This window comes from Scyliorhinus torazame, chromosome 30 (genome assembly GCF_047496885.1).
Source record: "Scyliorhinus torazame isolate Kashiwa2021f chromosome 30, sScyTor2.1, whole genome shotgun sequence".
Classification (NCBI taxonomy): Eukaryota; Metazoa; Chordata; class Chondrichthyes; order Carcharhiniformes; family Scyliorhinidae; genus Scyliorhinus; species Scyliorhinus torazame.
Window position 1 is genome coordinate 37082940 of NC_092736.1, and position 25797 is coordinate 37108736.

At 50.7% G+C, this 25797-nt stretch overlaps 1 protein-coding gene across 1 annotated transcript in view; it reads left to right on the forward strand.

Moving 5' to 3' along the window:
* The window catches only part of LOC140404494 (talin-2-like), a 392578-nt gene extending 382739 nt beyond the window's left edge, over nucleotides 1–9839 (forward strand). Inside the window, 3 exon segments of the mRNA XM_072493108.1 lie at nucleotides 1554–1736; nucleotides 3560–3685; nucleotides 8110–9839. Coding sequence (XP_072349209.1) covers nucleotides 1554–1736; nucleotides 3560–3685; nucleotides 8110–8238 — 438 coding nt within the window. The 3' untranslated portion in view covers nucleotides 8239–9839.
* Nucleotides 9840–25797: the final 15958 nt, after the last annotated feature.

Sequence of the window (25797 nt, forward strand, 5' to 3'; positions counted from 1 at the left end):
GTGTTACTCTGCAGAGTAAGCTCGGTGTCTCCGTGTGTCACTCTGCAGAGTAAGCTCGGTGTCTCCGTGTGTTACTCTGCAGAGTAAGCTCGGTGTCTCTCTGTGTTACTCTGCAGAGTAAGCTCGGTGTCTGTGTGTTACTCTGCAGAGTAAGCTCGGTGTCTCCGTGTGTTACTCTGCAGAGTAAGCTCGGTGTCTCCGTGTGTTACTCTGCAGAGTAAGCTCGGTGTCTCTCTGTGTTACTCTGCAGAGTAAGCTCGGTGTCTCCGTGTGTTACTCTGCAGAGTAAGCTCGGTGTCGCCGTGTGTTACTCTGCAGAGTAAGCTCGGTGTCTCCGTGTGTTACTCTGCAGAGTAAGCTCGGTGTCTCCGTGTGTCACTCTGCAGAGTAAGCTCGGTGTCTCCCTGTGTCACTCTGCAGAGTAAGCTTATACGATGGACATCCATACAAACAGCACCTCCGATGGTGCCACTCCCCCTCTGATGGGGGAGTGTCAGCCTGGGTTTGTGCTCCAGCATCGGGAGTGGGACTTTGGATCTAGAGGGGACTGCGCTATGGACTGAACCAAGACTGGTCACTGTGTGGGCTTGCTGGCTATTCTGCTGTATTAATCCAGATTGGTAACCTACAACGAGAGCGATTCGGTTTTAACCGGAAGGGTGTTTGATGCACATTTACCTCTATTTTGGGGGAGACAATTTGGAGTAAATAACAGTTCAACAGTCTTAAACTGAGCAATGCAGAGAGAGGTTAGTGAAATCCAGTCAGCTCTTTGCTTCAAGGCTATCACTGCAATGCGAGCTCTGGTCCCACCCACACCTCATTCTCTCCCTCCCTGTCTCCCTCCCTCACACTCTCTCCCTCCCCCTCCCCCTCCCTCTCTCCCCATCCCTCTCTCTCTCTCCCTCTCTCTCTCCCTCCCTCTCTCAATCTCTCCCCCTCCCTCTCCCTCCCCCTCCCTCTCCCTCTCTCCCCTCCCTCTCTCACTCTCCCTCCCTCTCTCACTCTCCCTCTCTCTCCCTCCCTCCCTCTCTCTCCCTCTCCCCTCCCTCATCCTCTCTCTTCCCTCTCTCTCTCTCCCCCTTTCTCCCTCTCTCTCTTCCTTCCTCCCTCTCTCCCTTCCTCCTTCCCTCTCTCTCTCTCTCTCCCCCTCTCCCTCTCCCTTTCTCTGTCCCCCTCTCTCTCTCTCCCTCCCCCTCCCCCTCTCTCGCTCTCTCGTTCTCTCCCTCTCTCTCGCTCTCCCCCTCTCTCGCTCTCCCCCTCTCTCCCTCTCTCCCCCTCTCTCCCTCTCTCCCCCTCTCTCGCTCTCCCCCTCTCTCTCGCTCTCCCCCTCTCTCCCTCTCTCCCCCTCTCTCGCTCTCTCCCTCTCTCCCCCTCTCTCTCCCTCCATCCCTTTCTCTCTTTCCCCCCCCCCCACCCCCTCTCCCTCCCTCTCTCTCCCTCTCTCCCCCTCTCCCCCTCTCCCCCTCTCTCCCTCTCTCCCCCTCTCCCCCCCCCCCCCCCCCCCCTCTCCCTCCCTCTCTCTCCCTCCATTCCTTTCTCTCTCTCGCTAGGCCAGGATGGTCGCAGCTGCAACAAGCAACTTGTGCGAGGCAGCGAATGCATCTGTGCAAGGACACGCCAGCGAAGAGAAGCTCATTTCCTCGGCCAAGCAAGTGGCCGCCTCGACAGCGCAGCTTTTGGTGGCGTGTAAAGTGAAGGCTGACACTGACTCGGAGGCCATGCGGAGGCTTCAGGTACAGGACATCCCTCCAGCTCCCCAGGCAGCTTTCAGCCCAATCGCTCCTTTTAACGGTCCTGGTACTCAAAACCCGAAACAATGCTTCATTCTGAAAAGACCTCGCCCTCGGCTCCGAATTTCACCCGGCCAATCCCCTTCTGCATTTCTCAATTGAGTCTTTTCCAGATATGGAGGGAAACGAAACATTTGGAGTTTAAATTAAGTGGAAAAGTGCTCATGCTTCAGAAGTTATTTAATTTGCTGCAATCTTCACACATGGAGGTTCGGACTCGATTTTGAGGAACTATGTTCAGTCCTTGGCACCACACCTCAGGAAGGATATGTTGGGCCGTAACTTCCGAGCACCCCCATCTCGGATTGGGCAGGGGGGGGCGTTGTTACCCTGAAGATGGGCGGATTTGCACAGCAGTCTCCCGGAAGCCCTACTGCCCTGCACTGGGAAGCATCCGGAAGTGCGATTTAATCCAAAACTGGTTCTGAAACGGTTACACCAATACTTACTCAGGGAAGGTTCCTAACATCTGGGTACCTGGTGTAAACATTTGGACCGACAACTGCGCCCCCCCCCCCCCCCCCCCCCCACCCCCACCCCCTCCCCTCACCAGCCCGCCGACCAACCAACCCAACCCCCATGCAATTTCCCCCCACCCTCATGGAACTCTTTCCCCCACACCCACAGGCCCAATTATCACCCTGCGACTCGAAAGGGCACCTTTCTGACCTCAGTGGGCCCAGGGCTAAATCGCTGGCTTTGAAAGCAGACCAAGGCAGGCCAGCAGCACGGTTCAATTCCCGTACCAACCTCCCCGAACAGGCGCCGGAATGTGGTGACTAGGGGATTTTCACAGTAACTTCATTTGAAGCCTTCTTGTGACAAGCGATTTTCATTTCATTTCATTTTTTTCATTTCATAGCTAGCACCCTCCATACCAGGCAACATCCTGGTGAACCTCCTCTGCACCCTCTCGAAAGCATCCACCTCCTTCTGGTAATGTGGCGACCAGAACTGCACGCAGTATTCCAAATGTGGCCTAACCAAAGTCCTATACAACTGTAACATGACCTGCCGACTCTTGTACTCAATACCCATCCGATGAAGGCAAGCACGCTGTATGCCTTCTTGACCACTCTATTGACCTGCGTTGCCGCCTTCAGGGTACAATGGACCTGAACTCCCAGATCTCTCTGTACATCAATTTTCCCCAGGATTCTTCCATTGACCGTATAGTCCGCTCTTGAATTAGATCTTCCAAAATGCATCACCTCGCATTTGCCTGGATTGAACTCCATCTGCCATTTCTCTGCCCAACTCTCCAATCTATCTATATTTTGCTGTATTCTCTGACAGTCCTCCTCGCTATCTGCAACTCCACCAATCTTAGTATCATCTGCAAACTTGCTAATCAGACCACCTATACCTTCGTCCAGATCATTTATGTACATCACAAACAACAGTGGTCCGAGCACGGATCCCTGTGGAACACCGCTAGTCACCTTTCTCTTCCTACTTTCTTTATACTCCTCAAGGGTTTTGACTGTCCCCACCCTTCTAGACCGTACAAAAGTCTCCTTTTTCTTTTTGACAAGGTTCCCAATATCCCTCGTTATCCAAGGCTCCCTAAACTGCCCATACTTATCCTTCATTCTCTCAGGAATGTGACTTCCCTAAATTCTAACCAACTGTCGCTTGAAAGACTCCCACATGTCCGATGTTGATTTACTCTCCAACAGCTGCACCCAATCCAAATTCGGTAACTCCGAGACGGTCTGGCGATGGCAATTCTGAGACGGCCTGACAATATTTTGTTTGTTTACCAGACTGCAGGGAATGCTGTAAAACGAGCGTCAGACAATCTGGTGAGAGCCGCTCAGAAGGCCGCATTCAACAAACCGGATGAGGAAAACATTGTGGTAAAAACGCGATTTGTTGGAGGAATTGCTCAGGTTTGTACTGAAGTTGTCGGATGTAATGTTGACCCCGAATACTTGTAAAAGCTGAGACTGTTGTGTTCACCTCTCACCCCTGTGCTCACCTCTCACCCCTGTGCTCACCTCTCACCCCTGTGCTCACCTCTCACCCTGTGCTCACCTCTCACCCCTGTGCTCACCTCTCACCCCTGTGCTCACCTCTCACCCCTGTGCTCACCTCTCACCCCTGTGCTCACCTCTCACCCCTGTGCTCACCTCTCACCCCTGAGCTCACCTCTCACCCCTGCGCTCACCTCTCACCCCTGCGCTCACCTCTCACCCCTGCGCTCACCTCTCACCCCTGCGCTCACCTCTCACCCCTGCGCTCACCTCTCACCCCTGCGCTCACCTCTCACCCCTGCGCTCACCTCTCACCCCTGTGCTCACCTCTCACCCCTGTGCTCACCTCTCACCCTGTGCTCACCTCTCACCCCTGTGCTCACCTCTCACCCCTGTGCTCACCTCTCACCCCTGTGCTCACCTCTCACCCTGTGCTCACCTCTCACCCCTGTGCTCACCTCTCACCCCTGTGCTCACCTCTCACCCCTGTGCTCACCTCTCACCCCTGTGCTCACCTCTCACCCCTGTGCTCACCTCTCACCCCTGTGCTCACCTCTCACCCCTGTGCTCACCTCTCACCCCTGTGCTCACCTCTCACCCCTGTGCTCACCTCTCACCCCTGTGCTCACCTCTCACCCCTGTGCTCACCTCTCACCCCTGTGCTCACCTCTCACCCCTGGGCTCACCTCTCACCCCTGGGCTCACCTCTCACCCCTGGGCTCACCTCTCACCCCTGGGCTCACCTCTCACCCCTGGGCTCACCTCTCACCCCTGGGCTCACCTCTCACCCCTGCGCTCACCTCTCACCCCTGCGCTCAACTCTCACCCCTGCGCTCACCTCTCACCCCTGCGCTCACCTCTCACCCCTGCGCTCACCTCTCACCCCTGCGCTCAACTCTCACCCCTGCGCTCACCTCTCACCCCTGCGCTCACCTCTCACCCCTGCGCTCACCTCTCACCCCTGCGCTCACCTCTCACCCCTGCGCTCACCTCTCACCCCTGCGCTCACCTCTCACCCCTGCGCTCACCTCTCACCCCTGCGCTCACCTCTCACCCCTGCGCTCACCTCTCACCCCTGCGCTCACCTCTCACCCCTGCGCTCACCTCTCACCCCTGCGCTCACCTCTCACCCCTGCGCTCACCTCTCACCCCTGCGCTCACCTCTCACCCCTGCGCTCACCTCTCACCCCTGCGCTCACCTCTCACCCCTGCGCTCACCTCTCACCCCTGCGCTCACCTCTCACCCCTGCGCTCACCTCTCACCCCTGCGCTCACCTCTCACCCCTGCGCTCACCTCTCACCCCTGCGCTCACCTCTCACCCCTGCGCTCACCTCTCACCCCTGCGCTCACCTCTCACCCCTGCGCTCACCTCTCACCCCTGCGCTCACCTCTCACCCCTGCGCTCACCTCTCACCCCTGCGCTCACCTCTCACCCCTGCGCTCACCTCTCACCCCTGCGCTCACCTCTCACCCCTGCGCTCACCTCTCACCCCTGCGCTCACCTCTCACCCCTGCGCTCACCTCTCACCCCTGCGCTCACCTCTCACCCCTGCGCTCACCTCTCACCCCTGCGCTCACCTCTCACCCCTGCGCTCACCTCTCACCCCTGCGCTCACCTCTCACCCCTGCGCTCACCTCTCACCCCTGCGCTCACCTCTCACCCCTGCGCTCACCTCTCACCCCTGCGCTCACCTCTCACCCCTGCGCTCACCTCTCACCCCTGCGCTCACCTCTCACCCCTGCGCTCACCTCTCACCCCTGCGCTCACCTCTCACCCCTGCGCTCACCTCTCACCCCTGCGCTCACCTCTCACCCCTGCGCTCACCTCTCACCCCTGCGCTCACCTCTCACCCCTGCGCTCACCTCTCACCCCTGCGCTCACCTCTCACCCCTGCGCTCACCTCTCACCCCTGCGCTCACCTCTCACCCCTGCGCTCACCTCTCACCCCTGCGCTCACCTCTCACCCCTGCGCTCACCTCTCACCCCTGCGCTCACCTCTCACCCCTGCGCTCACCTCAATCCGGCAACAACTTGATTTTAAAATCATCATCCTCGTTTTCAAATCTGTCCATGGCCTCGCCCTTCCCTATCTCTGTAAACTCCCTCAGCTCTATAACCCTCCCAGACTGCACTCGTCTAATTCTGGCCTCTTGAATATCCTCAACATGGATCATTGGCTGTGCCTTCAGCTGCCTGAGTGTTAATCTCTGTAGTTTCCTCGCTAAACCTCCCTGCCTCTCTACCTCGTTTAAGACACTCTTTAAAACTCTGTGACCAACTTTCTGGCCTTTTATCCTCCAGTAGCTTGGTGTGTGTTAAAGGCACTGCGTAAATGGCTCTTAATATTGATCATGTGCATAAAACTAGTTTTCTACTGGACACAAAGAGCGTTAGCTTTGAGGACTGTAGGGGCAGCACGGTGACGCAGTGATTAACTCTGCTGCCTCACGGCGCTGAAGACCTGGGTTCGATCCTGGCCCCGGGTCACTGTCTATGCCTCCATGGGTCTCACCCCCACAACCCAAAAAGACGGGCAGGGTAGGTGGATTGGCCACACGAAATTGCCCCTTAATTGCGTAAAAAAAAAAAGAATTGGATAATCTAAATTTTTATTTAAAAAGAAAGATTTGAGGCCTGTGACGGTTGCCTGTTTCCATCCGATTGTTGAGCTGCCTGTGCTGTACCCGTTAGCCCCTCTGACATTGACTGACCTGTTCCTGACTTCCACTCATGCTTCACTCGAGCTCAGTTGACCTGCAGGATCTGAAGCTAATTTGTTTTCCTAATCTTGAATCCCGGCCAGGCATTTCGCTTGCTACTGATGTGAGGGAGGATCCGGAATTTGCAGCGGAGTGACATCACTGCCCCCATCCCCGTTCCCTGAGAATTTTTCCACTGGGGAAAAATGAAAGGGTGGTAGTTTTCCGGGACAGTTGGTGAGCACCCACCTCATTGTGAACAAAGTTTCCTTGGGTTCTGGAGCCAAGGGGAACATGTGGGAGATTCCAGGAATGTACAGCCTCTTTCATGTCATGATTTGGGGCAGCATGGTAGCATTGTGGATAGCACAATTGCTTCACAGCTCCAGGGTCCCAGGTTCGATTCCGGCTTGGGTCACTGTCTGTGCGGAGTCTGCACATCCTCCCCGTGTCTGCGTGGGTTTCCTCCGGGTGCTCCGGTTTCCTCCCACAGTCCAAAGATGTGCGGGTTAGGTGGATTGGCCAATGCTAAATTGCCCATAGTGTCCAAAATTGCCCTTAGTGTTGGGTGGGGTTACTGGGTTATGGGGATAGGGTGGAGGTGTTGACCTTGGGTAGGGTGCTCTTTCCAAGAGCCGGTGCAGACTCGATGGGCCGAATGGCCTCCTTCTGCACTGTAAATTCTATGATTCTATGATTTCCTGTAAACTTTTGACCCACGTTTCTGAATGGTTTCACCAATTTATCAATTTAATGTCTGTACAGATATTTAAAAATGTAAGTCACCCAGTTCATCCCAACCCCATCCCCTAAACATCATTTACAATCATGGACGAACCATAGAATCCCTACAGTGTAGGAGGCCATTCAGCCCATCGAATCAACACCAACATTCCGCCTAGGCCCACTCACCTTGCCTTGTCTGCACCTTGTCTGCACCGACCCTCAAAGAGCATTCTGCCTAGACCCACTCACCTTGCCTTGTCTGCACCTTGTCTGCACCGACCCTCAAAGAGCATTCTGCCTAGGCCCACTCACCTTGCCTTTTCCCTGTAACTTGCTCGTTTTTCCTTATCAGATAGAAATCCAATTCCCTTTTGAATACCTTGATCGAACCTGCCTTCTCCACCCTCTTGGTTCCCCCTTTGAGGGGGGAGAGGTTAGCCCTTCTAGAGCTGACTGGAGGTGATTTAACCTGAGGGTCCCCACACCTCAGGCGAGGGGACAAGGTTGAGGAATTGAATCCACGCTGTGGCCTCGCACCGCAATCACGAACCAGCCGCCAAGCCCACTGAGCTAAAGTGGCCCCTAATTCAGGCCTCTTGACTATCTACAATTTTGCTAGTTTCCAACCGTAGCCTTTAGCTACCTGAGCCATAAATTCTGGGATTTTCCGCACTGCCTCTGTCCCTTCCCTTCCCCTATTAAAACATTCCTGAAAACCCTCGGCCTGACCCAGCGTCTGGTCAAAACCACCCTAACACCTCCTGACGTTCTGTGCCAGGTTGTGTTTGACGGCACTCCCATGGCACACCTGGGGGACGATGTCGCTCTGTTCGCCCCGCGATGCGAATACAAGGCGCGGGCAAACCTTTCCTCTCGCAGCGGAATTCCATTGACCCCTTTGGCTCTTGTTCAGATCATTGCAGCGCAAGAGGAGATGCTGAGGAAGGAGAAGGAGCTGGAAGAAGCTCGCAAGAAGCTTGCGCAGATCCGCCAGCAACAGTACAAATTTTTGCCGTCAGAACTGCGAGAAGATGAAAGCTAATCCACCCCCCACCCCCTCTACCCCCCTCGGACGTTTTTAAACCAAACAGGTTCAAACAGATCTCTCAGTCCATTCAGAAATCTGAGCTCCTTGCGATTGGAAAGCTGATTGTTTTGTACACCGCGGAGGCGGAACTTGGATTTATCCAATTATAGATCGTAGTCCAGAATATGTTAGTTTAGTTTTGGCTTCCTGTACTCCCAAGGCTTGCATGCACTATATCCATATCAGGGGAAGTTTACAAAGATTTCATAGGGCCAGACCACAAGACATTCTGTGCGGCAAGGAGAAGTTCACAAGCAGAGTTATAGGAGAGGATCGGAGTCTGTGCTGCTAGGTTGACGTAGGAAGGTGGGACCGATTGCGAGGATGTCCCCCAAATTGAGAGTGAGGGGAGGCTGTCGGCTGGACAGAGAATTTTTTTTTTTTTTACAGTATGCAGGATTCATCAAATGTTGTGTTTGTGAAGAGCTCGTTCCTGCTTCGAGCGAATGCAGAACGACAGTATCATCGCCTCTCAGATAAACACCAACCCACCTAAAAACTGTGTAATCTTACCCGGGATTGTCCAGTGTTCTGCGGGGTTGGGTTATGATCAATTCACTCACTCTTGCCCTGTCACCTGTTTCTGAAGAGGTTTGAATTTGGCAAGCAGCGTAACTTTTTTTTTAAATGAACAAAAAACCGTATTGTGTTTACAAACCTGACTGCTCTGTAAAGCTAAATATCAACAGTGGGAAAGACAATATTAACGGGTGCGAGGAAATTTCAGAGGGGACCTTGCCTTTAGTTTCCAAGTACTTGTAACATTTCCTGCTGATGGATGCCACCCTAGTTGTACCTCTTCACACACTCATCTGTTGCCATATTAGCTGCACAGTTGCTTTTGGTACTTGTGTTTAAATTCGCCTTCGTATTGGCTACATTATTCTGCCTCTGCTGGTCACACGCCAACCACTAAATGACACTCAGCTCCAATGCCTGCCTGACATGTCTATTTAAGTGGCGTTCCCGAAGTCTTAATGCCCAAAGGAAGTGGTTGCTTCTAAACAGCATCCCCCCTCCCCCTGAATTACCTTGTATGGTTTTCATTTTGACTTTTCCCTCCAGTGCTCTGAAACAGATTCACCTCCTCTCCTGGAAACTGCATTCCACAGACCTGCGTCAGGATGCATTGTAACTCCCAGCACCACAGGCCTGTGTCTCACAGCCAGGCTCTTGGTGGTGGTAATCCAGAAGCAGTATTGGAAAGACCCTGATGTAGAAACAGCCATCTGTCCTGTCAAACCACTGAGAAATCTGAATTTAAAACAAAAAGTGAAATGGAATTTAATGTACTGAAGTTATGCGAGTAGGATTGGCCTTGCTGTTTGAATTGTTTTTAAGATGGTCTGTTTAAAATGGAGGAGATGCACATGCAAAATAGATTGTTGGTTTTTGTGAGCTCCCTTTGGCTTGCCTGTTTCCTATGACCCAAAGTTTAAATGAAGTGTCACATATACCTGCCATGACAGAATGTATTACTGTATGTAACATAAACTGCTAATTTATCAGCCACAAAAACTATTTTTTGTATTCACAAATAAAAGGTTTCAAAGGAAGCTGGAGGTCTCACGGGGTTTTCTGCAAGTTCGTACTGAATTTAAAATCTTTTTCAGTGCCACAAGTAGGCTTAACACTGCAACGAAGTGAAAAGCCCCTAGTCGCCACATTCCGGCGGAGCATCCGGAGGAAACCCACGCAGACACGGGGAGAACGTGCAGACTCCGCACAGACAGTGAGCCAAGCCTGGAATTGACCCTGGCACTGTGAAGCAACAGTGCTAACCAGGATGGCTCCCCAGGATCAGTTCCAGGGGTTACTGCGTTGGCTGCAGCTCATTCTGCTGGGCCGAGTGCCATTCTCCCATCACCCCAACGCTACGTGGACTTCCATCTGTAATCTCCTTCTGCTAGGCAAATCTCCACAATCTGTGCATTCCTCTAATTCTGGCCTCTTGACCATCCCCCCATATTCATGGCTCTGTCACCGATGGCTGTGCCTTCAGCTGGCCGGGCCTCAAACTCTGAAATTCTGCGCCTGATTATACAAACTAATGCACTCCCTGGAATTTAGATGGTTAAGACACGATCTGATCGATGTTTTCAGGATATTAAGGGGATCAGGCAAACAGATTCTGCAGCTTTGGGGAGTCTTAAGACTAGGGAGCAGAGCCTAAAAATTAGAGTGAAATCAGAACTTCTGTACATGGGTCTGTCCCTCAAATCCAGCAATGCACAAAATCAGAAAGCCAGACATTTTGAAATGATACGCTGCTCCACTTTCAGGGTCTGTTCTTTTTTCGGGCCTGCTCTAGTTTTAGGGTCTGGTCTGGTTTCGGGCCTGCTCTAGTTTTAGGGTCTGTGATGATTGATTAACCTCCTGTTCAGTTTTTTTACGGTCCGCTTCCTTCACCCTAATAACATAGGAATTGGGAGAAGAAGTCGGCAATCCAGCCCCTCGAGCCTGCTCCGCCATCCAGTCAGATCCTGGCTGATCTCTTCCTGGTCTCAAATACACCTCCCCACCTGTTCCCATATCCCATTAACCTGTTTGTTTAAATCAGAAACATACCTCTCTCCTCTTTGAAACCATTTAATGACTCAGATTCCAGCACCCTCTGGCAGCGAGTTCCACAAATTCACCACCCTCTGCGAGAAGTAGTCCCTCCTCATCTCAGTCCTAAATCCACCGCCTCTCACCCTCTATCTGTGACTCGTTCTAGATTGCCCCGCAAGGGGAAACATTTGTCGCTGTTTACTTTATCTTTTTTTTTTAATATGTTTTATTGAAATTTTTTTCCCAAACAACAGTTTTTCCCCTCTTACAAAGCAAACGCAACAATAACAATACAGAAATTTTTAACAATACACAAGTAACAAAACCCCTTTATCTTTGACCTAAACTAAACTAAACCCCCCCCCCCCCCTCCCCCTGGGTTGCTGCTGCTGGTCATCTGTCTTCCCTCTAACGTTCCCCTAGGTAGTCGAGAAATGGCTGCCACCGCCTGGTGAACCCTTGAGCCGATCCTCTCAGGGCAAACTTTATCTGCTCCAGTTTAATGAAATCCGCCATATCATTTACCCAGGCCTCCAGTCCGGGGGGTTTCGCCTCCTTCCACATGAGTAGGATCCTGCGCCGGGCTACTAGGGACGCAAAGGCCACAACGTCGGCCTCTTTCGCCTCCTGCACTCCCGGCTCTTCCGCAACTCCAAATAGAGCTAACCCCCAGCCTGGTTTGACCCGGGCCTTCACCACCTGCGAAATCACTCCCGTCACTCCCTTCCAATACCCTTCCAGTGCCGGGCATGCCCAAAACATATGTGCGTGGTTTGCCGGGCTCCCGCCACACCTCCCACATTTGTCCTCCACTCCAAAGAACCTGCTCAATCTTGCTCCCGTTATGTGTGCTCTATGTAGCACCTTAAATTGAATCAGGCTAAGCCTGGCGCATGAGGAAGAGGAATTTACCCTGCTTAGGGCATCAGCCCACATACCCTCCTCTATCTCCTCCCCTAGTTCTTCTTCCCACTTTCCTTTTAGTTCGCCCACCGACTCCTCCCCCTCTTCCCTCATCTCTCGGTAAATCTCTGACACCTTGCCCTCTCCGACCCACACCCCTGAAAGCACCCTGTCCTGTATCCCCTGTGTCGGGAGCAACGGAAATTCCCTCACCTGTTGTCTAGTAAACGCCCTCACCTGCATATGTCTCAAGAAATTTCCCCGGGGCAACTTATACTTTTCCTCCAATGCTCCCAAGCTCGCTAAAGTCCCATCTATAAATAAATCTCCCACCCTCCTAATTCCCAACTGGTACCAGCTCTGAAATCCTCCATCCATTCTTCCTGGGGCGAACCTCTGGTTGTTCCTGATTGGGGACCCCACCAGGGCTCCCCGCACCCCTCTCTGTCGCCTCCACTGTCCCCAGATATTCAATGTTGCCGCCACCACCGGGTTCGTGGTAAACTTTTTAGGTGAGATCGGTAGCGGCGCCGTCACCAGCGCCTCTAAACTCGTCCCTTTACAGGACTTTCTCTCCAGTCTTTTCCACGCCGCTCCCTCACCCTCCATCATCCATTTACGTATCATTGCCACATTGGCGGCCCAATAGCAATCACCCAAGTTCGGTAGTGCCAGTCCTCCTCTGTCCCTACTACGCAGAAGGAACCCCCTCCTTACTCTCGGAACTTTCCCTGCCCACACGAAGCTCGTGATGCTCCTGTCTATTTTATTAAAAAAGGTCTTGGTGATTAGTATAGGGAGACATTGAAATACAAATAAGAACCTCGGGAGGACCATCATCTTAATTGCTTGCACCCTGCCCGCCAGCGATAGAGGCTGCATGTCCCACCTCTTGAAGTCCTCCTCCATTTGTTCTACCAACCGTGTCAGATTAAGTCTGCAAGGTTCCCCAGCTCCTAGCGATCTGAATCCCCAGGTATCGGAAGTTTCTTTCCACTTTCCTTAGAGGCAAGCCTTCTATCTCTCTACTCTGGTCCCCTGGATGTATCACAAATAATTCACTCTTCCCCATGTTTAGCCTATACCCCGAGAAATCCCCGAACCCCCTCAAAATTTGCATAACCTCTATCATCCCCCCCGCTGGGTCCGACACGTATAACAATAGGTCATCCGCTTATAACGAGACTGTGTTCTTCTCCCCCTCTAATCACCCCTCTCCATTTCCTGGAGTCTCTCAACGCCATGGCCAGAGGTTCAATTGCCAACGCGAACAACAATGGAGACAGCGGGCATCCCTGTCTTGTTCCCCTATATAGTCGGAAATACTCCGATCTATGTCGACCTGTAACTACGCTTGCCGTTGGAGCCCCATAAAGAAGTCTAACCCAGCTAATAAACCCGTTCCCAAACCCAAACCTCCTTAACACTTCCCATAAATACTCCCACTCCACCCTATCAAATGCCTTCTCTGCGTCCATTGCCGCCACTATCTCTGCCTTCCCCTCCACTGGGGGCATCATTATCACCCCTAATAGTCGTCGCACGTTAACATTCAGTTGTCTCCCTTTTACGAACCCAGTCTGGTCTTCGTGCACCACCCCCGGGACACAGTCCTCTATCCTCGATGCCAGTACCTTTGCCAACAATTTGGCGTCCACGTTCAATAATGAAATGGGTCTATAGGACCCGCACTGCAACGGATCTTTATCCCTCTTCAAAATTAACGATATCGTCGCCTCCGACATCGTCGGTGGTAGAGTCCCCCCTTTCCTGGCCTCATTGAACATCCTCACCATCAACGGCGCCAACAAGTCCACATATTTTCTGTAATACTCCACCGGGAACCCGTCTGGTCCTGGGGCCTTCCCTGCTTGCATGCTTCCCAGTCCCTTAATAACCTCGTCCATCTCAATCGGTGCCCCCAGGCCTACCACCCCCCGCTCCTCCACTTTCGGGAACCTCAATTGGTCCAGGAACTGCCGCATCCCCTCCTCTCCCTCTGGGGGTTGAGACCTATACAGTTCCTCATGGAAGGTCTTGAACACCTCATTTATCTTTCCTGCCCTTCGCACCGTGTCTCCCCTTTCGTCTCTAATTCCTTCTATCTCCCTCGCTGCTGCCCTCTTTCGCAATTGATGAGCCAACAGGCGACTAGCCTTTTCCCCATATTCATACCTCCTCCCCGTGCCTTCCTCCACAGTACATCCGCCTTTCTGGTGGTCAGAAGGTCAAATTCCATCTGGTGTCGTCTCCTCTCCCTGTACAATTCCTCCTCCGGGGTCTCTGCAAATTCCCTATCCACCCTTAAAAACTCCCCCAGTAATCTTTCCCTTTCCTTGGCCTCTGTTTTCCTTTTGTGGGCCCCAATGGAGATCAGCTCTCCTCTGACCACCGCTTTTAGTGCTTCCCGTACCACTCCCACAGGGACCTCGCCGTCGTCATTGACCTCCAGGTATCTCTCAATACACCCCCGCACTCTTGCACACACTCCCTCATCCGCCATCAGTCCCACATCTAATCGCCAGAGTGTTCTCTGCTCCCTTTCCTCTCCTAATTCCAGGTCCACCCAATGTGGGGCATGATCCGAAACCGCTATGGCTGAGTACTCAGCTTCTTCCACCCTAGAGATCAACGACCTTCCTAAAACAAAAAAATCTATCCGGGAGTACACTTTATGGACATGGGAGAAGAACGAAAACTCCCTAGCCCTAGGTCTAAGAAATCGCCATGGATCCACTCCCCCCATTTGGTCCATAAACCCCTTAAGTACCTTGGCCGCTGCCGGCCTTCTTCCGGTCCTTGAGCTGGAACTATCTAGCCCCGGGTCCAGCACCGTATTAAAGTCCCCTCCTAAAATCAAGTTTCCTACCTCCAGGTCCGGTATACGCAGTTATTATGGGAGACTTTAACTTTCCAAATATTGACTGGAAAAGATATAGTTCGAGTACAACAGATGGGTCGTTTTTTGTACAGTGTGTGCAGGAGGGTTTCCTGAAACAATATGTTGACAGGCCAACAAGAGGCGAGGCCACGTTGGATTTGGTTTTGGGTAATGAACCAGGCCAGGTGTTGGATTTGGAGGTAGGAGAGCACTTTGGGGACAGTGATCACAATTCGGTGACTGGGGGAAGGGAAATTATGATGCCATTAGACGTGACTTGGGGGGGATAAGGTGGAGAAGTAGGCTGCAAGTGTTGGGCACACTGGATAAGTGGGGCTTGTTCAAGGATCAGCTACTGCGTGTTCTTGATAAGTATGTACCGGTCAGACAGGGAGGAAGGCGTCGAGCGAGGGAACCGTGGTTTACCAAGGAAGTGGAATCTCTTGTTAAGAGGAAGAAGGAGGCCTATGTGAAGATGAAGTGTGAAGTTTCGGTTGGGGCGATGGATAGTTACAAGGTAGCGAGGAAGGATCTAAAGAGCGAGCTAAGACGAGCAAGGAGGGGACATGAGAAGTATTTGGCAGGAAGGATCAAGGAAAACCTAAAAGCTTTCTATAGGTATGTCAGGAATAAGCGAATGACTAGGGAAAGAGTAGGACCAGTCAAGGACAGGGATGGGAAGTTGTGTGTGGAGTCTGAAGAGATAGGCGAGATACTAAATGAATATTTTTCGTCAGTATTCACTCAGGAAAAAGATAATGTTGTGGAGGAGAATGCTGAGACCCAGGCTAATAGAATAGATGGCATTGAGGTACGTAGGGAAGAGGTGTTGGCAATTCTGGACAGGCTGAAAATAGATAAGTCCCCGGGACCTGATGAGATTTATCCTAGGATTCTCTGGGAGGCACTTTCTCCGCCGCCATCTTGTACTTCTCTCTTTCTGACCCTTTGGTCGACGATTCCTCGGGCTGCAGCCGCCGCCGCCGGTTTTTTCCTCCTTCGTTTGGGGGGGACTCCCTTCTCACACACCCCACAGCGGGTTGCGTCGTCGAAAAATTCCCCGTTGGGGCTCTTAAAAGAGCCCGAAGGTCCGTCGGAGCTGGAGCCGCCGAAGCGTGCGGCTAGCTAGGCATCACCGCAACCGGAAGTCCCTTCAGTGGCCTTGATGAGATCTTTTCACAGTTGTTCCCTCTGCTGCTAGAATTCACCTTTGATACAGGCCCTCAGGTCAGCTTGCAGCTTTAAGCTTGCCCTTCCCCCGCCTGCATGCTGGAAGAGGCCCTGTTTATCCTGCAGTTTACTGTTTCTGCCGTGTCTGGCAACCCAGAGACATACCCTTCCTGGGGGACACTGTCGGGGGAATATTGCAGCCTTCTTCCCACACCGGGAAATGTCAAACAAATGCCGTGGGGGCCCTGTAAAAGAGCCCAAAAGTCCGTTCCAAGCGGGAGCTACCGAATATGCGACCTAGCTCTGCATAGCCGCACCCGGAAGTCTCCTGTTTACTTTATCAATCCCATTTAGTATTATTATTGGCCAGGATTTAGAAAACTCCAAAGTATGTCATGGAGTTCACCCTGACCCATGACTTTTAATAGATTTTGGTTATGGGGAGCACAAGGGTCCACTCACCAGGTGTTATGCAACAGAGAGCTAAAATATTTTTAAAACAAAACAATGTTTATTCTATGAACCCAGTTAACATTTTATAACACACAGTAAACATCTTATCAAATACCAACACGCGTAACCCCACAGATACAATACTCTATAGGTAACCCTTAATACCTTTCCTAGCAATATCCATATGTTAAACTCTTTTAAACAAAGACAGCAGGTTTAAATTCTCTACAGAAACAGCTATTACTTTGAAATCATCAAGTGAGCTGAAGACATTCTTTAGCTTGTAGAGAGAGATCATTACACATCTGCTCACTTTGAACACAGCTCTCCAACTCTGAAAACAAAAACAGAGCCACAAAGCAGCTTTACAGCTCAAAACAAAAGTGAAAGACAGCCCAGCTCCACCCACACACTGACATCACTGCAGCTATTTGGTAAACACCCATTTCTTAAAGGTACATCCCCCCCGATAGTATTTTATACACCTCAATTGGGTCCCCTCTCATCCTTCTAAACTCCAGCGAGTATAAACCCAAACTGTTTAATCTCTCCTCGTACGTCAACCCTTTCATCCCCGGACTCAATCTGGTGAACATGTCTGTTGTGTTCAGATCGTGTCTCTCTCAGAAAGAGGAGCTTTGCGTTCCTGTTGTGGAGCTGAATCATTCTCCCAGTCGCCCGGGGGAATGTTTTCCTCGGGCTTTCCTTGTTCTTCGTCCTTACCGATCAGATATGGACGGCTGGATGGCGAAGGGCACAGAAGGAATGCACGATCGCCGACGAACGCGATGTGGTTTTGCCAGCCCCATGGGTGACATGCCAGCATCTGCAACACTGCCGATGGCAGTGGGAGGGTGAGCGGGCAATTGGGGTAGGGGCCCCAGTGGACAGGAGAACCTACTCTCAGGCTAACCTGGATCCCACAATGCTCAGTATTTGCTTCAGGATCTTTTATCAGTTTCAGGCACTGTACGAACTGGGTGTCCAAAATCTCAAGGCTGCCGGATTTGGAATACTGTCTCTGTAGAAGTTTGGAACTTCATTTGATCCTCAAACAATTGTTAATTTTAAATCTGAAATTAATAGATTTTTCTTATCCCAAAATATGCAAAGCCCTGTGGAGTATACGAGCTTAGGTGACAGAGGAACCATAATCTTACTGAATGGTGGGACAGGCTTCAGGAGCTATTTTTAAAATCTATTCTTGGGATGTTCGCGTTGCTGGTTCGGTCAACATTTATTGCCGTCCCTAATTGCCCTTGAGAAGATGGAAGTGAGCTGCCCTCTTGATCCACTGCAGTCAGAGAGGTGTAAGAACGGGAGTGTCAGGATTTTAACAGTGAAGGAACGGCTGATATATTCCCCAGTCAGGATGGTGAGTGACATGGAGGGGAACCTCCAGGTGGTGGGGTTCCCATTCATCTTTTGCCCTTGTCCTTCTAGATGGCAGTGGTCTTGGGTTTTGAAGGTGCTGACAAAGGATCCTTAGTGAGTTGCAGAAGTACATCTTATAGATGGTATACAATGCTGCCACTGTGCGTCAATGGTGAATGGGGTGCCAATCAAGCAGGCTGTTTTGTCCTGGATGGTGTCGAGCTTCTTGAGTGTTGTTGGAGCTGCGCTCACCCAGCCAACTGGAGAATATTCCATCACACTCCTGACTTGTGCCTTGTCGATGGTGGACAGGCTTTGGGGTATCAGGAGGTGAGTTACTCGCCGCAGGAGTCCCAGCCTCTGACCTGCTCTGGTAGTCACAGTATTGATGTGGATGGTCCAGTTCAGTTTCTGGTCAATGGTAACCCCCAGGATGTTGATGGTTAAATGTTCTACTCCTGTTACCATGTTATCCAAAGCTCTTCACCTCAGTCCCTCTTTCCTCCTCCTTTACATAGTTACAGAAAACATACAGTGCAGAAGGAGGCCATTCGGCCCATCGAGTCTGCACCGACCCACTTAAGCCCTCACTCCCACCCTATCCCCATAACCCAATAACCCCTCCTAACCTTTTTGGCCACTAAGGGCAATTTATCATGGCCAATCCACCAAACCTGCACATCTTTGGACTGTGGGAGGAAACCGGAGCACCCGGAGGAAACCCACGCAGACACGGGGAGAACGTGCAGACTCCGCACAGCCAGTGACCCAGCGGGGAATCGAACCTGGGACCCTGGCGCTGTGAAGCAACAGTGCTATACCGTGCTGCCCCTTTGAGATGTTCCTTAAAATATTCCTCTTGACCAGGTTTCTGGTTGCCATATCTGTTCACATGTTTGATAACACTCCTCTTAAACACCTTTGGACGCCTGGCCACATATGCAGGCATTATACAAAACAAGTTATTCAAGTAAATTCCGATTTGCACCCATTGAGCCTCCTCTTCATTGTCCCCCTCACCCACCCCGCGTGCTCTTGTCTTGTTTATGGGATTCCGGTGATTTTAATGTGGAGATGTGTTTAAAGTGGCTTGTCCCATTGTATATTGGTTACAGTAAATTGCCCTTAGTGTCCAAAAAATGTTAAGTGGGGGTTCCTGGTTAAGGGAATAGGGTAGATACGTGGGCTTCAGTAAGGTGCTCTTTGTAAGGCTGGTGCAGACTTGATGGGCCGAATGGCCCCCTTCGGCACTATAAATTCTGTGAAAATATCATTAACGTCATACAAGAAAATAGTTTACAATTCCCCTTAAACAAAGCTAATCAATAAAATGAAACACTTAACTGTTATCTTCTATATCTCCAAACAAGCAAAACCCACCTCTGGTCAAAATCCACTTGCAGGAATACTTGCTGGATAGAGCTGTCTTGGATAATGAGAGAGAGAAAGATCCTTGAGGAACCGGTGTTGTATCTGTCTAATTCAGATACTTTCAACCGGCAAACTTAAAGTTTTAACTCTGTGTTTTTTAATGGTGAGGAGAACAAAGGACAAGCACAAATATCAATTCAACAATGTTTATTAAAAACACATTTAACCCAAAATATATATTAGAAACATCCAAGGTGCGGTTATGCTACCCGCAAAGATGGCTTGACTGAACTGTGGGTCCGATTCTCGTGTCCCTCTGATCTGTCGTCACAAAGGCGCGTCTCGCTGGCAGTTAGTTCCTTCCCTCCCCACCCGTCTCCTACTGATGTTCCATTTCCTCTGGCTCTCTGCCAATGATGTCTCAGGTGGGGGTCCCAGCAGCCAATGGTCCGGTTGATGACCGTTTGACAGGACACCCGAGCTCGCCCCAGGTGTCCCATCTCTGGTGCTGTGAGCTGCACATAACCTGTTCCCATATAAGGTAAAGGCAGAAACTCTGGGTGCCCGAGAGTCTGGCTCGATCTGGGCCACTGACAATAGACTTCGATAGACTGCGATGATCTCCTGGTGGGTATGTTCCAGACATGTTTCTGGCAGTTTGTCTATGGATTGTGTATTTGTTTTGGTAAAGTCTGAATTCCCCACAGCCTGCCGGAGGTTTGACTGCAGATTGGTTTAAAATGGCCAATTCTTTGAGTTAAAATATCCAATTTAATCGGGCTCAAAACTAGACTCTATGAGGTTACCTACCGTACCAGCCTGCAGATTCTTGCCTGTATGAAACTACTGTTTAACTTCCCAGCGTTTGGTGAAAAGCTCCTGATCTGTTCACATCCCCAAGGGGCGGTACTGGACCTGGTATTGGGGAATGAGCCCGGCCAGGGGGTAGATGTTTCAGTTGGGGAGTATTTCGGGAACAGTGACCACAATTCAGTAAGTTTTAAAGTGCTGGTGGACAAGGATAAGAGTGGTCCGTGGATGAATGTGCTAAATTGGGGGAAGGCTAATTATAACAATATTAGGCGGGAACTGAAGAACATAGATTGGGGGCGGATGTTTGAGGGCAAATCAACATCTGACATGTGGGAGGCTTTCAAGTGGCAGTTGAAAGGAATTCAGGACCGGCATGTTCCTGTCAGGAAGAAGGATAAATACGGCAATTTTCGGGAACCTTGGATAACGAGAGATATTGTAGGCCTCGTCAAAAAGGAAAAGGAGGCATTTGTCAGGGCTAAAAGGCTGGGAACAGACGAAGCCTGTGTGGAATAGAAGGAAAGTAGGAAGGAACTTAAGCAAGGAGTCAGGAGGGCTAGAAGGGGTCACGGAAAGTCATTGGCAAATAGGGTTAAGGAAAATCCCAAGGCTTTTTACACGTTCATAAAAAGCAAGAGGGTAGCCAGGGAAAGGGTTGGCCTACTGAAGGATAGGCAAGGGAATCTATGTGTGGAGCCAGAGGAAATGGGCGAGGTACTAAATGAATACTTTGCATCAGTATTCACCAAAGAGAAGAAATTGGTAGATGTTGAGTCTGGAGAAGGGTGTGTAGATAGCCTGGGTCACATTGAGATCCAAAAAGACGAGGTGTTGGGTGTCTTAAAAAATATTAAGGTAGATAAGTCCCCAGGGCCTGATGGGATCTACCCCAGAACACTGAAGGAGGCTGGAGAGGAAATTGCTGAGGCCTTGACAGAAATCTTTGGATCCTCACTGTCTTCAGGTGATGTCCCGGAGGACTGGAGAATAGCCAATGTTGTTCCTCTATTTAAGAAGGGTCGCAAGGATAATCCAGGGAACTACAGGCCGGTGAGCCTTACTTCAGTGGTAGGGAAATTACTGGAGAGAATTCTTCGAGACAGGATCTACTCCCATTTGGAAGCAATTAGTGAGAGGCAGCATGGTTTTGTGAAGGGGAGGTCGTGTCTCACTAACTTGATAGAGTTTTTCGAGGAGGTCACTAAGATGATTGATGCAGGTAGGGCAGTGGATGTTGTCTATATGGACTTCAGTAAGGCCTTTGACAAGGTCCCTCATGGTAGACTAGTACAAAAGGTGAAGTCACACAGGATCAGGGGTGAGCTGGCAAGGTGGATACAGAACTGGCTAGGTCATAGAAGGCAGAGAGTAGCAATGGAAGGATGCTTTTCTAATTGGAGGGCTGTGACCAGTGGTGTTCCACAGTGCTGGGACCTTTGCTGTTTGTAGTATATATAAATGATTTGGAGGAAAATGTAACTGGTCTGATTAGTAAGTTTGCAGACGACACAAAGGTTGGTGGAATTGCGGATAGCGATGAGGACTGTCAGAGGATACAGCAGGATTTAGATTGTTTGGATACTTGGGCGGAGAGATGGCAGATGGAGTTTAATCCGGACAAATGTGAGGTAATGCATTTTGGAAGGTCTAATGCAGGTAGGGAATATACAGTGAATGGTAGAACCCTCGAGTATTGAAAGTCAAAGAGATCTAGGAGTACAGGTCCATAGGTCACTGAAAGGGGCAACCCAGGTGGAGAAGGCATACGGCATGCTTGCCTTCATTGGCCGGGGCATTGAGTATAAGAATTGGCAAGTCATGTTGCAGCTGTATAGAACCTTAGTTAGGCCACACTTGGGAGTATAGTGTTCAATTCTGGTCGCCACACTACCAGAAGGAGGTGGAGGCTTTAGAGAGGATGCAGAAGAGATTTACCAGAATGTTGCCTGGTATGGAGGGCATTAGCTATGAGGAGCGGTTGAATAAACTCAGTTTGTTCTCACTGGAACGAAGGAGGTTGAGGGGCGACCTGATAGAGGTATACAAAATTATGAGGGGCATAGACAGAGTGGATAGTCAGAGGCTCTTCCCCAGGGTAGAGGGGTCAATTACTAGGGGGCATAGGTTTAAGGTCAGAGGGGCAAGGTTTAGCGTAGATGTACGAGGCAAGTTTTTTACGCAGAGGGTAGTGGGTGCCTGGAACTCGCTACCGGAGGAGGTGGTGGAAGCAGGGACGATAGTGACATTTAAGGGACATCTTGACAAATACATGAATAGGATGGGAATAGAGGGATACAGACCCAGGAAGTGTAGAAGATTGTAGTTTAGTCGGGCAGCATGGTCGGCACGGGCTTGGAGGGCCGAAGGGCCTGTTCCTGTGCTGTACTTTTCTTTGTTCTTTGTAAACTAAACTCAACACCTGCCTGCTTCAGCTCCTCCCATTAACCACATCCTCTCTATCTCACCAACTGGGATTTAACTCAGAAATGTTAAAAGAGCTGATTGGCTGCTCAACAAGTCCATCAAATTACATCACGGGCTATGCCACAGAACGTACTGAATCCAGGGGTTGCCTGGTCAGTCCAAATGGCAGCTTGCCGTGAGGATGGGAGGGATCGAGCGCAAAACCAAAGGTCTGTAATGTTCAGGACAGGAATTTTAAAAAGAGAAACACGGAACAGACAAGAATTTAACAAGTTCCTTACATTATAAGGAACCTGAGAAAGGAGCAGAGCTCTGAAAGCTAGTGATTTGAAACAAACCTGTTGGACTTTAACCTGGTGTTTGTAAGACTTCTCACCATTAATTCCATAGTAATAGATTCTCGCATCTTCCCTCTGACAGATGTTAAACTAATTGGCCTGTAGTTTCCTGTCTCCCTTCTTTCTTGAGCCCTATTCAGTATTTCCAAATCTGATAGGAATGTTGCTGAGGTACCCTCAATAACGACGCTTAGAAGCTTTGATAGACTAAGAAGAACTATGCTAGAGCTGAGACATGTGCTAACTGCTACACAGCCCATGAGGCAGCCCCTTCTATATGGCTCACAGATGGGTGGAGCCAGAGGCGGAGACCCCAGGGTTCCAAGCCTGGTCTTGAAGGGGACATCACCTTACATGATGACAAGGCAGTAACCGTTCATCACATTCACCCCCTGTTTAAAAAAAGAGTCCGGCGGGGGTGAAGTGCCATCATAGGTCCATCCGTCTCGGTGGCCGGATCGTCCTCATCGACCTCCTCAGTTCGGGCGGTGGTGCGGCGGGCACGGACGTCCCGGTTGAGGGTACATCCGGGAGCACAGCGGTCGGAGCCTCGGTCCGGGTCGGGGCAGGGGGACTAGGCAGGGCCGGGGGTAGTGGTGCCGGTGGGGTGTGTGAAGGGCGCGCGGTAGGTGCTCACCAACGGGGGGGTAGGGCCGGAAGGGGGGGGTTGTAGGGGGCGCCGGGTCCTGCAGGGGAGCGGCGCGGGAAGGGGCATCTGTAGTGGGGGATCCAGCGGGTGCCAGATCCCGGAGGGAAACCGTATCTTGCCTGCCGTCGGAGTACTCCACGTAGGCGTAACTGGGGTTGGCGTGGAGCAGTCAGACCTTTTCAACCAGGGGGTCCGTTTTATGGCTCCTCGCGTGCCTCCGGAGAAGAACAGGTCCCGGAGCCATCAGCCAAGGTGGAAGCGAGACCCCGGAGGTAGACTTCCTGGGGAAGACAAACAATTGGTTGTGAGGGGTCTCGTTCGTGGCCGTGCAGAGGAGCGACCTAATGGAGTGTAGGGCATTGGGTATCACCTCCTGCCAGCGGGTAGTTGGGAGACTTCTCGACCGCAGGGCCAGAAGGACAGCCTTCCACACTGTCGCGTTCTCCCTCTCCACCTGCCCGTTTCCCCGCGGGTTCTAACTGGTCGTTCTGCTCGAGGCGATGCCTTTGCTGAGCAGATACTGACGCAGTTCATCGCTCATGAACGATGTACCCCGGTCGCTGTGGATATAAGCGGGGAAACCGAACAGAGTGAAGATGCTGTGCAGTGCCTTAATCATAAGAACTAGGAACAGGAGTAGGCCATCTGGCCCCTCGAGCCTGCTCCGCATTTAATGCGATCATGGCTGATCTTTGTGGATTCAGCTCCACTCTCCGTCCCGTACACCATATCCCCGAATCCCTTTATTCTTTAGAAAGGTATCTATCTTTTTCTTAAAAACGTTTAAAGAAGGAGCCTCAACTGCTTCACTGGGCAAGGAATTCCAGAGATTCACAACCCTTTGGGTGAAGAAGTTCCTCCTAAACTCAGTCCTAAATCTACTTCCCCTTATTTTGAGGCTGTGCCCCCTAGTTCTGCTTTCACCCGCCAGTGGAAACAACCTGCCCGCATCTATCCTATCTATTCCCTTCATAATCTCATATGTTTCTATAAGATCCCCCCGCATCCTTCTAAACTCCAATGAGTACAATCCCAGTCCACTCAAACTCTCGTCATAATCTAATCCCCTCAACTCTGGGATCAACCTAGTGAATCTCCTCTGCACTCCCTCCAGTGCCAATATGTCCTTTCTCAGGTAAGGAGACCAAAACTGAACACACTACTCCAGATGTGGCCTCACCAACACCCTATACAATTGCAGCATAACCTCCCTAGTCTTGAACTCCATCCCTCTAGCAGTGAAAGAGAAAACTCGATTAGCCTTCTTAATCACCTGTTGCACCTGCACACCAACTTTTTGCGACTCGTGCACCAGCACACCCAGGTCCCTCTGCACAGCAGCATGTTTTAACATCTTACCGTTTAAATAATAATCCATTCTGCTGTTATTCCTCCCAAAATGGATAGCCTCACACTTGGCAACATTGAATTCCATCTGCCAGACCCAAGCCCATTCACCTAACCTATCCAAATCCTTCTGCAGATTTCCGGTATCCTCTGCACTTTTTGCTTTACTACTCATCTTGGTGTCGTCTGCAAACTTTGACACATTGCACTTGGTCCCCAACTCCAAATCGTCTATGTAAATTGTGAACAACTGCGGGCCCAACACTGATCCTTGAGGGACCCCACTAGTTACAGGTTGCCAACCAGAGAAACACCCATTTATCCCCACTCTCTGCTTTCTGTTAGTTAACCAATCCTCTACCCATGCTACCACTTTACCCTCAATGCCATGCATCTTTAGTTTATGCAGCAACCTTTTGTGTGGCACCTTGTCAAAAGCTTTCTGGAAATCCAGATATACCACATCCATTGGCTCCCCGTTATCTACTGCACTGGTAACGTCCTCAAAAAATTCTACCAAATTAGTCAGACACGACATACCCTTTGTGAACCCATGCTGCGTCTGCCCAATGGGACAATTTCCCTCCAGGTGCCCCGCTATTTCCTCCTTAATGATAGATTCCAGCATTTTCCCTACAACCGAAGTTAAGCTTACCGGCCTATAATTACCCGCTTTCTGCCGACCTCCTTTTTTAAACAGTGGTGTCACGTTTGCTACTTTCCAATCCTCTGGGACCACCCCAGAGTCTAGTGAATTTTGATAAATTATCACTAGTGCGTTTACAATTTCCCTAGCCATCTCTTTTAACACTCTGGGATGCATCCGATCAGGGCCAGGAGACTTGTCTACCTTTAGCCCCATTAGCTTGCCCAATACTGCCTCCTTAGTGATTACATAGAACATAGAACATAGAACAATACAGCGCAGTACAGGCCCTTCGGCCCACGATGTTGCACCGAAACAAAAGCCATCTAACCTACACTATGCCATTATCATCCATATGTTTATCCAATAAACTTTTAAATGTCCTCAATGTTGGCGAGTTCACTACTGTAGCAGGTAGGACATTCCACGGCCTCACTACTCTTTGCGTAAAGAACCTACCTCTGACCTCTGTCCTATATCTATTACCCCTCAGTTTAAAGTTATGTCCCCTCATGCCAGCCATATCCATCCGCGGGAGAAGGCTCTCACTGTCCACCCTATCCAACCCCCTGATCATTTTGTATGCCTCTAT